The sequence below is a fragment of the Aulonocara sp. 'chitande type north' Nkhata Bay genome, linkage group LG12, assembly GCF_057382095.1.
Source record: "Aulonocara sp. 'chitande type north' Nkhata Bay isolate Kocher_YH1m ecotype deep benthic linkage group LG12, A_spYH_male_GT1.1, whole genome shotgun sequence".
NCBI lineage: Eukaryota > Metazoa > Chordata > Actinopteri > Cichliformes > Cichlidae > Aulonocara > Aulonocara sp. 'chitande type north' Nkhata Bay.
Window position 1 is genome coordinate 2,308,293 of NC_141355.1, and position 13,515 is coordinate 2,321,807.

General features: G+C 49.0%; 1 protein-coding gene across 3 annotated transcripts in view; it reads right to left on the bottom strand.

The window, feature by feature from the left end:
• LOC147316645 (whirlin-like) overlaps positions 1–13,515 on the bottom strand; it is a 70,945-nt gene that overhangs the window by 48,133 nt on the left and 9,297 nt on the right. Inside the window, exon 1 of one of the 3 annotated variants that reach the window (XM_086313189.1) lies at positions 5,669–5,951. The exons of the other annotated variants lie outside the window; for them this stretch is intronic. Coding sequence (XP_086169315.1) covers positions 5,669–5,917 — 249 coding nt within the window. The 5' untranslated portion in view covers positions 5,918–5,951. Of the gene's footprint in view, positions 1–5,668; positions 5,952–13,515 lie in introns of those variants that run through there. 3 annotated transcript variants of the gene reach the window in all.

Below are 13,515 nucleotides of genomic sequence, written 5' to 3' on the forward strand. Positions count from 1 at the left end.
TTGGGGCCAGCCTAATATGGAGGGCAGTTTATTCCATAATTTGGGGGCCAAAACAGCAAAAGCTCGGTCCCCCCGGTGTTTCAGTCTCAACATGGGGACAGCAAGGAGTGACTGGTCAGTTGATGTGAGAGACCTTTGTGGAGTGTATCGGTGTAGGTCTGACAGGTAAGAAGGAGCCATTTAAAACTTTAAAAGCAAACAATGAAATGTTACAATTTTAAAATGATTCTAAAATGGACAGGCAGCCAGTGTAAAGACGCACTGATACCAAATATAGTATTAAAGTGACATTAATACCATCCAACCACAAGGTGCTCAGGATGGGTGTCACCACTTCTACTGTCTCCTGGATTGCTGACTGTAAGAGAGCCCTCAGTTTGTACAGCTGGGGGGGGGGGGGGGGGGCATCATTCTACATTCCTAAGATTTCATACGATTTCCAGTGCAACAGCAGAACATCCTACCTGGAGAATTTCTGTGATGATACTGCAGGTGGGCAGGAGTTGAAATACAGGGAACTGGTGAGAAACTTTAGTGAGTGCTCCAGCTACAGGACTGGTTTGAGCTGACAGGTCTATCTTTGAACATCTTGACGTGGAGACTTTCACTCAGTCTGTGCTCTTCTACATTAAGTGCTGTGTAGAGAATGTGACAGTGACTAAAACCATCCAGGTTTACTCACAGAGGAGTGCAACACCTTCTTTGCTCAGTTTGAGGCTGATACAGACTGGTATAGACATCCTCAACTACAGACCTGTAGCCCTCACGTCTGTAGTCAGGAATTGTTTTGAGCAGATAGTGTCTCAGCATATCAGAGGCTGTCTAAACCCCTCCCACGACCCTCATCAGTTTGCTTACAGAGCAAACGGGGATACCATGACTAGGACTGTGCGATATGACCAAAATCTCATTTCCCGATATAAGACATCTATCGTCCCGATAACGATATAAATCACAAAAATTTAACATTTTCTGTAAATTCGGTGAATCTCGGGCAGCTCGACTTGCATGAAGTGTTTCCAGCTGGGCGTCGTGTAGCTGGAGTCGAGTGTTTTAACGATGCATGAAATGATACATTTTTAGACATAAGTTGTAACGGCGCCGTTTTCTTTGTGAGTATTTATTACACGGCGTGCTGCGGGGAAAAGCCTGTTCTTGTCATGGAACGCTGTGCGGCAGGCAGGAGTAGGACCCAAAATGCAGGACTCACAGGCACGAGGGAATAAACTCAAAAGGCAGCTTTATTGCGTAACAGAAGATGATAGGCGATACAAAACTAGACTGGGGAAAAACTAACATACGCAGAGACACAGGGAGATCCACACAACATGAGGGACGACGTCACGCTGAACAGAGGGAGACGCAGACAGAAATACACAGAGGGTTAACGAGGGGAGTGGGAACACACGGGGAACACAGGTGACACTGATAGCCATAACGAGACAGGGCGGGGTGAACTGAACACTGACGGGAGAGGTGAAACAGGGAGCACAGAGGTTCAGACAGGAGGAGAGAGAGCACGAGTAGAACACCAACATAACAGGCAGGGGAGACACGGAATAAACACGAAAGGGGACGAGGGCTCATAAATACATAGAGGGGCACACAGGGAGACATGAAGGGCAAGGGATCAAAACTAGAAGCCATAGAATAAATCACACAAGTACAATAATACGAAAATCACAAAGAACTAAAAACGCTGGGTCAGGAGACCCAGGACCGTGACAGTACCCCCCCCTCAAGGGCTGGCTCCAGACAGCCCAAACACAGAAAAACAAAACCAAACAGAAAACAACCCAGGGCGGGCGGCGGGGGCCCAGGACGGAGGGCTCGGAACAGAAAACAAAGAGCACAGAAAACACCGGAGCCCAAGAAAACAACCCAAAACACAGAGCAGTTCAGGGGGCCGACCGTGCGGAAGGCAACGGCGGCGACGCGGAAACAGTTCAGGAGGCCGGCCGTGCGCAAGGCAACGGCGGCGACGCGGAAACAGTTCAGGAGGCCGGCCGCGCGCAAGGCAACGGCGGCGGCGAAGGAGACGACGGAGCAGTTCAGGAGGCCGGCCGCGCGGACGGCGGCGAAGGAGACGACGGAGCAGTTCAGGAGGCCGACCGCGCGGACGGCAGCGGCGGCCCTCCAGTCCCAGGCGTGCCGGCCATGGCCCGGTGGGCGCAGGGCCAGACGAGGCAGCTGATGAGGATGCTGGACCAGACGAGGCAGCTGATGAGGATGCTGGACCAGACGAGGCAGCTGATGAGGATGCTGGACCAGACGAGGCAGCTGATGAGGATGCTGGACCAGACGAGGCAGCTGATGAGGATGCTGGACCAGACGAGGCAGCTGAAGAGGAGGCTGCGGCAGACGAAGGCTCTGAAGAGGAGGCTGCGGCAGACGAAGGCTCTGAAGAGGAGGCTGCGGCAGACGAAGGCTCTGAAGAGGAGGCTGCGGCAGACGAAGGCTCTGAAGAGGAGGCTGCGGCAGACGAAGGCTCTGAAGAGGAGGCTGCGGCAGACGAAGGCTCTGAAGAGGAGGCTGCGGCAGACGAAGACTCGGAGGCCGGGCCAGGCGAGGTTGCAGAGGCTGAGGCCGGGCCAGGCGAGGTTGCAGAGGCTGAGGCCGGGCCAGGCGAGGTTGCAGAGGCTGAGGCCGGGCCAGGCGAGGTTGCAGAGGCTGAGGCCGGGCCAGGCGAGGTTGCAGAGGCTGAGGCCGGGCCAGGCGAGGTTGCAGAGGCTGAGGCCGGGCCAGGCGTAGCAGAAGCACAGGCGGATGTAGCCGGGCCAGGTGATGACGAGGCGGTCGCAGATGGCGGCTGGACAGGCTCCTCGGGCCCTCCAGCTGATGCGGCGTGAGGCTGAACGGGCCCCTCGGACCCTCCAGCGGAGACAGGAGGCTGAACGGGCCCCTCGGACCCTCCAGCGGAGACAGGAGGCTGAACGGGCCCCTCGGACCCTCCAGCGGAGACAGGAGGCTGAACGGGCCCCTCGGACCCTCCAGCGGAGACAGGAGGCTGAACGGGCCTCTCGGACCCTCCAGCGGAGACAGGGAGGTGCTGGCCGGGCTCACTGGAACCCCCAGCGGACGAGGTAGATGGCGGCGTGGGAGCCGCGGAGTCCTGGATGAGCTCATCCGAGCTTCCAGCAGGAGCTGAAGTAGAGCCAGAGAGGATTGGGACCCCGGGCTCAATGTTAAGCTGGCTAGAAAACCGCACTGCTACGGGGAACTGGGCCAAAGGTTCAGGTGCGAGCTGAGCTGCTGGACACACGGGGACCTGAGCTGCTGGACACACGGGGACCTGAGCTGCTGGACACACGGGGACCTGAGCTGCTGGACACACGGGGACCTGAGCTGCTGGACACACGGGGACCTGAGCTGCTAACGGTGGAGAAGTAAATGACTGCACAGGGGACTGAACTGATGTCTGTAGTAACGGTGGTGGTGAGGGTGGAGTAGGTGGTGGAGTTAATGACTCCACAGGGGAATGAACTAGAGGTAGTGACGGTTGTGGTGCTGGTGGTTGAGTGGGTGACTGTGCTAAAGGAGGCTGCACTGGGGAAAGCAGGGCTGCAGGAGGCGGCACTGGGGACACTGGAGACTGCACTGGGGACACTGGAGACTGCACTGGGGACACTGGAGACTGCACTGGGGACACTGGAGACTGCACTGGGGACACTGGAGACTGCACTGGGGAAAGCAGAGCTGCAGGTGACTGCGCCAGAGACTGCAGTGATGGTTGTAGTGGAGGTGTGACGGGTGGAGGAGTGGCTGAAGTGGCTGCGGGTCGTGCGGCTAGTGGCTCAGCTACAGAGCATATTAACGGCAGGGCTATGGGTTGAATGACTGACTGAGTAGCAGCCTGAGTGGCTGGGTGAAGCGACGGTTGTGGTGGAAGAGAAACAGGTGGTAGTGTGGATGACGGAACTAAGGGCGACTGAGTGGCAGACCGAACTGATGACTGAAGCGATGGTAGAGGTGAAAATGGAGCGTGTGGTGGAGTTAATGGCTGTGCTAGCGGGGACACAGGAGACGCAGCTTGTAGCTGGGCAGCTAAGAGAGCGTCAGGAGGCTGGGCAGCTGATAAACTGTTCACATTACCGTCCGTAGCACAAAACACAACCCCTGAACGAATAGTCCCCCGGTTCGACACAGAAAAAGAGTCCTTATTCACCACAGTCGGCGATGTAAAAGTCCGAACGTCCGGCTGTGGGGTGGCGCGCCCGCGGCGTGATCGACGCTTCTTCCCCGCAGATAGCTCCAAAGGGCCGGGCAAAACCTCATCCGGCCGGTGAAACTGACGCGGCTGCTCCAGGGTGGCTGTTGTCTGTTGCTGCTGGGCCAAGTCTGATATTTCCCGAGTTCGCGCCGCCTCCCGGGCTTCATTCAAATTGGCCAATAAGTCCAAGCATCCTCTGACCTGGCGGAGATGAGAATTTCCTGTGAGGATTGCTTCGATAGCATTTATCCCCACAATCTTTGCCCTTGTATTGGAAGTGTAGGTTATCCACTCGACTAGGCGTTGGACACGTATCAGATCGCTCTCCCCGGGTAAGTCTGCTGGGTCCATGTTGTGGTGACGTCGTACTGTCATGGAACGCTGTGCGGCAGGCAGGAGTAGGACCCAAAATGCAGGACTCACAGGCACGAGGGAATAAACTCAAAAGGCAGCTTTATTGCGTAACAGAAGATGATAGGCGATACAAAACTAGACTGGGGAAAAACTAACATACGCAGAGACACAGGGAGATCCACACAACATGAGGGACGACGTCACGCTGAACAGAGGGAGACGCAGACAGAAATACACAGAGGGTTAACGAGGGGAGTGGGAACACACGGGGAACACAGGTGACACTGATAGCCATAACGAGACAGGGCGGGGTGAACTGAACACTGACGGGAGAGGTGAAACAGGGAGCACAGAGGTTCAGACAGGAGGAGAGAGAGCACGAGTAGAACACCAACATAACAGGCAGGGGAGACACGGAATAAACACGAAAGGGGACGAGGGCTCATAAATACATAGAGGGGCACACAGGGAGACATGAAGGGCAAGGGATCAAAACTAGAAGCCATAGAATAAATCACACAAGTACAATAATACGAAAATCACAAAGAACTAAAAACGCTGGGTCAGGAGACCCAGGACCGTGACAGTTCTAACGTTTGAGTCTAAGGTTTATTTTTTAGCACCTGGCGGCTCTTTTGCTTCTCATCCGTAAATAATCTGCATCTTTCACGTGATTCAGTTTATTTTGAAAAGTCTCAACAGGATCTTGAGCTTTATTGTGAAAGGTTTATGTGGAAAATAAACAAGCGGACACGCGGTGGTGTTACCGTCGTTGTTGCTAACGACAACGCATGAAAACAGGCGCTTGTCCGTCCGTAGTGTGGTTATAGAGAACTTTAATAAATGACTACAGCCACTACAGTGACATCAGAACCATGACACAATATTGCTGTAAACAGTTTATTTTGCGACACCACGAAACAAACGATAGCGTAAAATGAAACGATAGACGTTTTTATATCGTCACCCGATATATATCGTTATATCGAACAGCACTAGGAGAAGTGTAGTCGGATGGTAACGAAGAGAGGGAAGGTAGTCAGAACTGAGGGGATCGAAATACCAGAAGGCAACGTTGCAGACATAGAGGACAGCTACAAGTACCTGGAGATCCCACAGGCAAATGGGAACCATGAAGAGGCCGCTAGGAAAGCTGCAACCACCAAGTACCTGCAGAGGGTCAGGCAAGTCCTGAGGAGTCAGCTGAACGGTAAGAACAACATCCGGGCCATCAACACCTACACCCTGCCCGTGATCAGGCACCCTGCTGGGATAATAAGGAGGCCAGAGGACGAGATCAAAGCTACTGACATCAAGACCAGAAAACTCCTGACTATGAATGGAGGGTTTCATCCCAAGTTCAGCACCCTGTAGGCGAGCGGCTCCAGCAGATCCCAGGAACAACATCGGAGATCTCTGTCCAGAAGAGCGCAGTCCTGGGAACAGCTAAGATACTGCAGGACCCTCAAGCTCCCAGGCCTCTGGTAGAGGACCTGAGCATGAGGGATAAAGACTACAGGAGTGAGAGGAGTATTTTTTCTATATATATATTACAATAAAGTTGTCAGATGGTGGGTCTGTGACAGAGAAATCTGCAATAGATTGCTTTTTTAAGTATAAAAATTCAAACCTACAAAAACATATTTAGTTTTTCATGTCTAATATTTGAAATAAGTCCTACAAAAAATGTTCTGTAGAAAACAACTGGATCCTGGAGATCACTCCGCCTGTGCTGATCACACAATCGTGCAATACTGTGACCACGGTCCTGCTCTCCGATCTCTTGTAGCAACAGAACATGATGTCAGACTGCTGCCTCTCTCTTCAGGGAACTGAATCAATTCGGTTTCTCCCACACACTGATGTCTGTTACTTAGAATATGTGCTTTGCATAGAGAGCTGCATTCAAGGGCCCTTGACAGTAACATAACTTTGGGCTTATCAAGCTGACAGCAAAGGATAACTTACTCCTCCTCCTCCTCCATTTGAAAAGCTGCTATTTTGGGAGCTCATCGAAGGCCGGTGCCTGTGAAGTCATCTGATTGTGATTATGTAATGTTATTTCTCCACATATAAGTAGAATGAAAGAGTCATTGTTTAAAAATAAATTCAAACACTTGCCAAAGTTAGACATGCTGCTGCTCTCAAAGATCACTACAAGCTGAACACACAGAAAATACTGCAATAAAGACTCAAAGTGCTTTTCACAGATTTCACAACATCTGATCTGCTGTTAACGTATAATAGTTTTGAGTCCACAAAAATGGATTCCCTCTGATGTTTACTATGAGATATACAAAACCACCACAGCATGTTTAAACCAGCGAAGAACAGTAATAAATGTCAAATAAATGTCAAATAAAATAAAGGGTTTGCACACAATAAAACCACTAAGAAAATGCTGAATTATATAATAAAAAACAAAACAAAGCCTGAGTCACATACTTTTCTGAAATTAATCTCACTTAATAGGTCAAGGTCGAGTTTATTTATATAGCACATTACCAGCAGTCTATGCTGCATAAAGTGCTTAACAATGTAACATGCCACTAAAATAAATAAAATGCACAACAATGATGCAGTAAAATATAGATAAATAAATAAAATAAGTAAATATAAACAACTGAAACAACAACAACAAATAAGTTATTCAAGTTATTCAAGATGGCGGCGCGCACAGACGCAGCGGCTCACTGCTCCTCACGTTCGGTGTTTTGTTTTTTACTTTCTCTACGTGTATCTGTGTGGATGTGTGTGCTTTTTATCATTATACATCGAGTAGAGTCCACCTACAGTCGTCAGGACCTTTTGAGTTTGGGATTACGCTGTGCAAGGAGCATTACATCGGACTACCACCACTTTCACAGCATTCCGGAGGACATAATAAGAGCTCCAGGGTCTCCGTGGTTGGTTCTTCCCAGCGGCAAGACAAAGAGGAAACGTAAACAAAGGAGGCAAAAGCGTGGCTGCAGGGCGGGTCCACTAGCTCGGCTAAAGAAACAGCCATTTAAGCCACCGCTTCCGAGTATTTTCCTCTCCAACGTCAGGTCCATAACCAACAAAATCGACGAACTGAGATTACAAATTGCAGTCAATAAGTGTGTACGGGACAGCAGCATAATATTACTCACAGAGACTTGGCTGCAGCCATCAATTCCGGACTCGGCTATTGAGCTAGCAGGCCGCACGGTTCACCGTCACGACAGGAACGGCCACTCCGGTAAGATCAAAGGAGGGGGTTTATGCATCTACACCAATGACAGCTGGTGCAAAAACACAAAGACTGTAGACAGCCACTGTTCCCCGGATTTGGAATACTTGACTGTGAAGTGCAGACCCGTCTACATACCTCGCGAGTTTACTGTTGTCATGGTAACGGCCGTGTATGTACCACCCGATGCTAATGCTAACTCTGCCATGGAGGAGCTGCACAAGACAATAAGCAACCAGCAGAACTCCCATCCAAACGCAGTGCACATTATAGCTGGGGACTTCAACCATGCTGATTTAAGGTCAGTATTCCCCAGATTTGAACAGCATATTAAATGTGCAACGAGGGGGAAAAACACATTGGATAAAGCCTACAGCAACATCCAAAAAGGCTACAGAGCAACCCCTCTACCACATCTAGGTTTGTCAGACCACATGTCCATGCTGTTGATCCCTGCATACACTCCCATTAGGAGAAGAGCCCCCCCAGTCACAAAAACTGTGAAAACCTGGCCAGAAGGTGCATCACATCAGCTGCAGGACTGTTTTGAAAACACGGACTGGAGCGTGTTCGAACATCAGGACCTTGAAGAGCACACAACATCAGTGCTCTCATATATTAACTTCTGTGTCAACAGTGTCACTGTGGACAAACGTCTCCGGGTGTATTCCAACCAGAAACCCTGGATGACTAAAGAGGTCCAGGTCCTGCTGAAGCAACGTGACGCCGCTTTTAGATCCGGTGATGGTATGCAGTACAGTGCAGCCAGATCTCAGTTGAAAAGAGGCATCAGAGAGGCCAAGGCAGCGTACAAGAGAAGGATCGAAGACCACTTCACCACCAACAACTCACGACAGGTATGGCAGGGAGTTCAGCACTTAACCAACTACAAACCTGGCAATACCACGTTGACTGAGGGTAACGCGGAGCTTGCAGAGGAGCTGAACCACTTCTTCGCACGCTTTGAGGTGAAGGGACCAGAGGCAGCAGCAGCAAAAACATCGGACAGCAGCAGCCCAAGCCTCATAGTGCAGGAATATGAGGTGAGGCGCACACTGAGGGCAGTGAACCCCAGGAAGGCCACCGGACCAGATGGGGTAACCGCAAAGGTCCTAAAAGAGTGTGCAGACCAGCTGGCTGGGGTCTTCACTAAGATCTTCAACACTTCACTGTCCCAGTCCTGCATCCCGCCGTGCCTAAAGTCAGCCACAATTGTCCCACTGCCAAAGCGTACTAACATTAGCAGCCTCAACGACTACCGACCAGTTGCTCTAACACCTGTTATAATGAAGTGCTTTGAGAAACTGGTCCGACGTCACATCATGTCCTGCCTGCCACCCACACTCGACCCGCTCCAGTTTGCATACAGAGCTAACAGATCAACTGAAGATGCCATTGCTACAACGCTCCACACCACCATCTCTCACCTGGAAGTGCAGGGCCGTTACGCCAGGCTGCTCTTTGTTGACTTTAGCTCTGCTTTCAATACGATACTCCCGGACAGACTAATAATCAGAATCAGAATCAGAATACTTTATTGATCCCTGGGGGAAATTATTTTTTGTTACAGTGCTCCATTTTAAACCAACATTAAGACAAGACAGACAATACACTAACTAAGAATAGTACAATATATACATATATATACATACATACATACATAAGTCACTTATAAATAAATATTTGGAAAAGAAACATGTGTAGCTGTAGCAGCAAACAGTGTGTTAAGTGGATGCGTTGTACAGGGAGATGGCCACAGGCAGGAATGATTTCCTGTGTCGTTCAGTGGTGCTTTTCGGTAATCTCAGTCTCTCACTGAACGAGCTCCTGTGACTGACCAACATGTCATGGAGTGGGTGGGAGGTGTTATCCAACATTGTCTTTATCTTGGACAGCATCCGCCTCTCCGACACCACCTTGAGGGAGTCCAGCTCCATCCCCACAACATTGCTGGCCTTACGGATCAGTTTATTAAGTCTGTTGGCATCTGCGACCCTCAGCCTGCTCCCCCAGCATGCAACAGCATAGAGGATCGCACTGGCCACAACAGACTCATAGAAAATCCTCAGCATTTTCTGGCAGATGTTGAAGGACCTCAGTCGCCTCAAAAAATAGAGACGACTCTGGCCCTTCCTGTAAAGTGCTGTGGTGTTTTTAGCCCAGTCCAGTTTATTGTCAATGTGTACTCCAAGGTATTTATAGTCCTCCACAATGTCAACACTGACCCCCTGGATTGAAACAGGGGTCAAGTGTTTCCTGGTCTTCCTGAAGTCCACGATCAGTTCCTTGGTCTTTGCCACGTTGAGCTGCAGATGATTCTGCTCACACCACGTGACAAAGGAGTCGACCACAGCCCAGTACTCTGTCTCATCATCCCTGCTGATGCATCCAACCACCGCAGAGTCATCAGAAAACTTCTGAAGATGGAGGTCTCTGTGCAGTGGCTGAAGTCTGTGGTGTAGAGGGTGAAGAGGAAGGGGGAGAGGACAGTCCCCTGTGGTGCCCCTGTGTTGCTAATCACCTTGTCAGACACACACTGTGGGAGACGTACATATTGTGGTCTTCCTGTCAGGTAATCAACAATCCAGGACACCAGAGAAGCATCCACCTGCATCGCTGCTAACTTATCACCCAGGAGGGTCGGCCTGATGGTGTTGAAATAGATAAACTGCTGGAAATTGGACTTCCTTCCACCACCTGCCGCTGGATCAGAGACTTCCTCTCAGACTGTGTACAGAGAGTTAGAGTGGGGCCTCATCTTTCCTCAGCCCTCAGCCTCAACACCGGCTCTCCACAAGGCTGTGTACTGAGTCCCCTACTGTACACTCTGTACACACATGACTGTGTTAGTTCCCACCCAGACAACACAGTCATCAAGTTTGCAGATGATACCACTGTGGTGGGGCTCATCTCAGGGGGAGATGAGACTGCATACAGAGCTGAAGTTCAGAGGCTGTCAGATTGGTGTGCAGATAACAACCTGGACCTCAATACCACCAAAACAAAAGAACTGGTAGTTGACTTCAGAAGGAGGAAGTCCGAGCTGCAGCCTGTCAGCATCAACGGGGAGTGCGTGGAAAGGGTCTCCATTTTCAAGTTTCTGGGTGTGCACATAGACACAGACCTCCAATGGAGCTCTAACACCTCTGCGGTCTTAAAGAAGGCCCAACAGCGTCTCCACTTTCTGAGAATCCTCAGAAAAATGGACCTGAAGAAGGAGCTGCTGACCGTCTTCTACCGCTGCTCCATTGAAAGTGTGCTGACATATTGCATCGGTGTGTGGTTCTCCAGCTGCACCACAGCACACAGAAAGGCACTCCAGAGGGTCATCAACATGGCCCAAAAAATCATTGGACATCCTCTTCCCTCCCTGAAGGACCTGTACAGCACTTGCTGTCTCAAGAGGGCACGCAGCATCCTACGGGACTGCACACACCCAGGACACCGGGTGTTTAAGCTGCTGCCGTCTGGCAGGAGGTTCAGGCTGCTGAGGTCCCGAACAAATAGACTCAAGGACAGCTTTTACAACAGGGCAATAGCCCTGATCAATGTAAATAGCTGACCTGACTGGATACCTCCCTGGACTTTTTAGGGGGAGGTAACAATGTTTAAAACGATAACAATAATATTTATATTTATAACAAGGTGCAATAATAATTAATGTGCAATAATAACAGTGTGCAATACACATACACTTATTCTTCTTTTTTATACTAAGTTAATATACTGTGTTGTGTTGTTTGTTACGTTGTGATGTGTCATATCGTGTCGTGTTGTGTTATATGTAGTGCCGACGTAGGACAGTTTTTCCAATTTCATTGTACTACTGTACTATGTATGACTGTGCAATGACAATAAAGAGTTATCTTATCTTATCTTAAGGCTTTTAAAACCAAGATGTTTTATTACCAAAATATTTAGGACGTGTGTTAAAAGCCAGAACATAAAATGTGTCTTCCGTAACAATTTTAAACGGTCAAGTGGTTGTGCAGATCTAATAATGAGGGGAAGACTACTCCACAGTCCAGGGCCTGCCACAGAGAAGGCTCTGTCACCACGAGATTTCAGTTTAGACCGTGGAAAAGTTAAGGTTAGTTTTGACCTAGACTTCACCGTTCTTCCTGGAGCAGAAATAAATAGGAGCTGAGACAGGTACGAAAGGGCTCGGCCGTTAAGTGATTAAAAAAGTAACATTTTAAATTGGACCCTGTGCAGAACAGGAAGCCAATGTAGAGAAGCCAAAACTGGGTAATATGCTCCTTCTGTTGTGCCAGTTAGCAGATGCTAAAGACGATAAATAGAGGCCTGGTCCAAACCCAAGCACAGAGAATTGCAGCAGTCCAGTCTGCAGTTAATGAACAGATGAATACTGTAGGTGGGAGTAGCTCAGGAGATGGAGCAGGTCATCTAATGTTAAGATGGTTGGTGGTTTGATCCCTGGCTCCCCCCAGTCTGCATGCCAAATATCCTTGGGCAAGATATTAACCCCAAGTTGTTACTTACTAACTATCATTCACACTCTGAAGCATCCATCAGAGTGTGAATGATAGTAAGCACTTAAAGAAAGTATAGAAGGCAGTGCTTGTGTGAATGTGGCATGTTGTAGAGCACTTAGAGTGCTCTGGGAGAGAAGAAAAGCACTATATAAGAATCAATTCATTTACCATGAATAACATGTTCAAACACGTTAGCTGGAAGCTATGATTTTACCTTGGCTCGCTGTTTTAAATGAAAAAAGCTTGATTGAACTACTGTGCTCACCTGCTTACACAGTTTAAAGGAACAGTCAAGGTTTTAACATTTGACTTACAATAGGAAGATAAAGGGCCAAGAGCGCTGTCAATGTGATTATTAACGAAGGTGCCAAATATGACAACTTCTGTTTTGTTTTAATTTAAATAAAAATTTACAGACATCCACATGTCCCTGCGTTTAAAGATGGATAGATCTCCAAGTCATCTGCAAAACAGTGAAATGAAAATTTTTTACCGTGAGAAAATAGACCCCAGTGGCAACATATACAGTGCAAATAAGGCAGGACCTAAAAGAGAGCCTTGAGGTACACCATAATTAAGAGGGGCTATTTTGGAGCTGTAGGGGCACATGTTGACATAAAAGGTTTTTCCAGATAAGTAGGACTGAAAACACTGAAGAGCAGACCCTTTTAGGCCAGCATATGATTCCAGCCATGAAAGCAGGATATCATGATCGACCATCAAAGGCTGCTGTCAGGTCCAACAACAAGAGGGCAGCAGGGCTGCCACAATCTAGAGTTAAAAGAATGTCACAGTCTGGCAGACGCAGACTGTATGTGTTGCACTCAAATGCAGACCAAAAACAGAATGTGAAACATGACATGGATTAACAGAAAACGAGCAGTTTTAGTTCATGGGTGAAACTAAACAATAACCTAAACTGGGGGAACTAAAACATGAAAAAACCTTAAACATGGTGAACTGACATGGAAACCTGAAGTGGATGAGCAGACGACCTGATAAGGAATGAGTGGAAACACACGGGCTAAATACACACAGGAGGAAAATGAGGGAAGTGGGAACACATGGCGAAACAGCTGACGCACATGAACATAATGACATCACAAGGGGAGAGTAAAACTGAACACAATGAACATAGCAACACAGGACCTCTTCAAAATAAAACAGGAAACATAATGAGACACAAACATGAAACACATGAAGGGCGAGGGAGACTTAACAGGGGTTGAAAACACAAGGGGGAC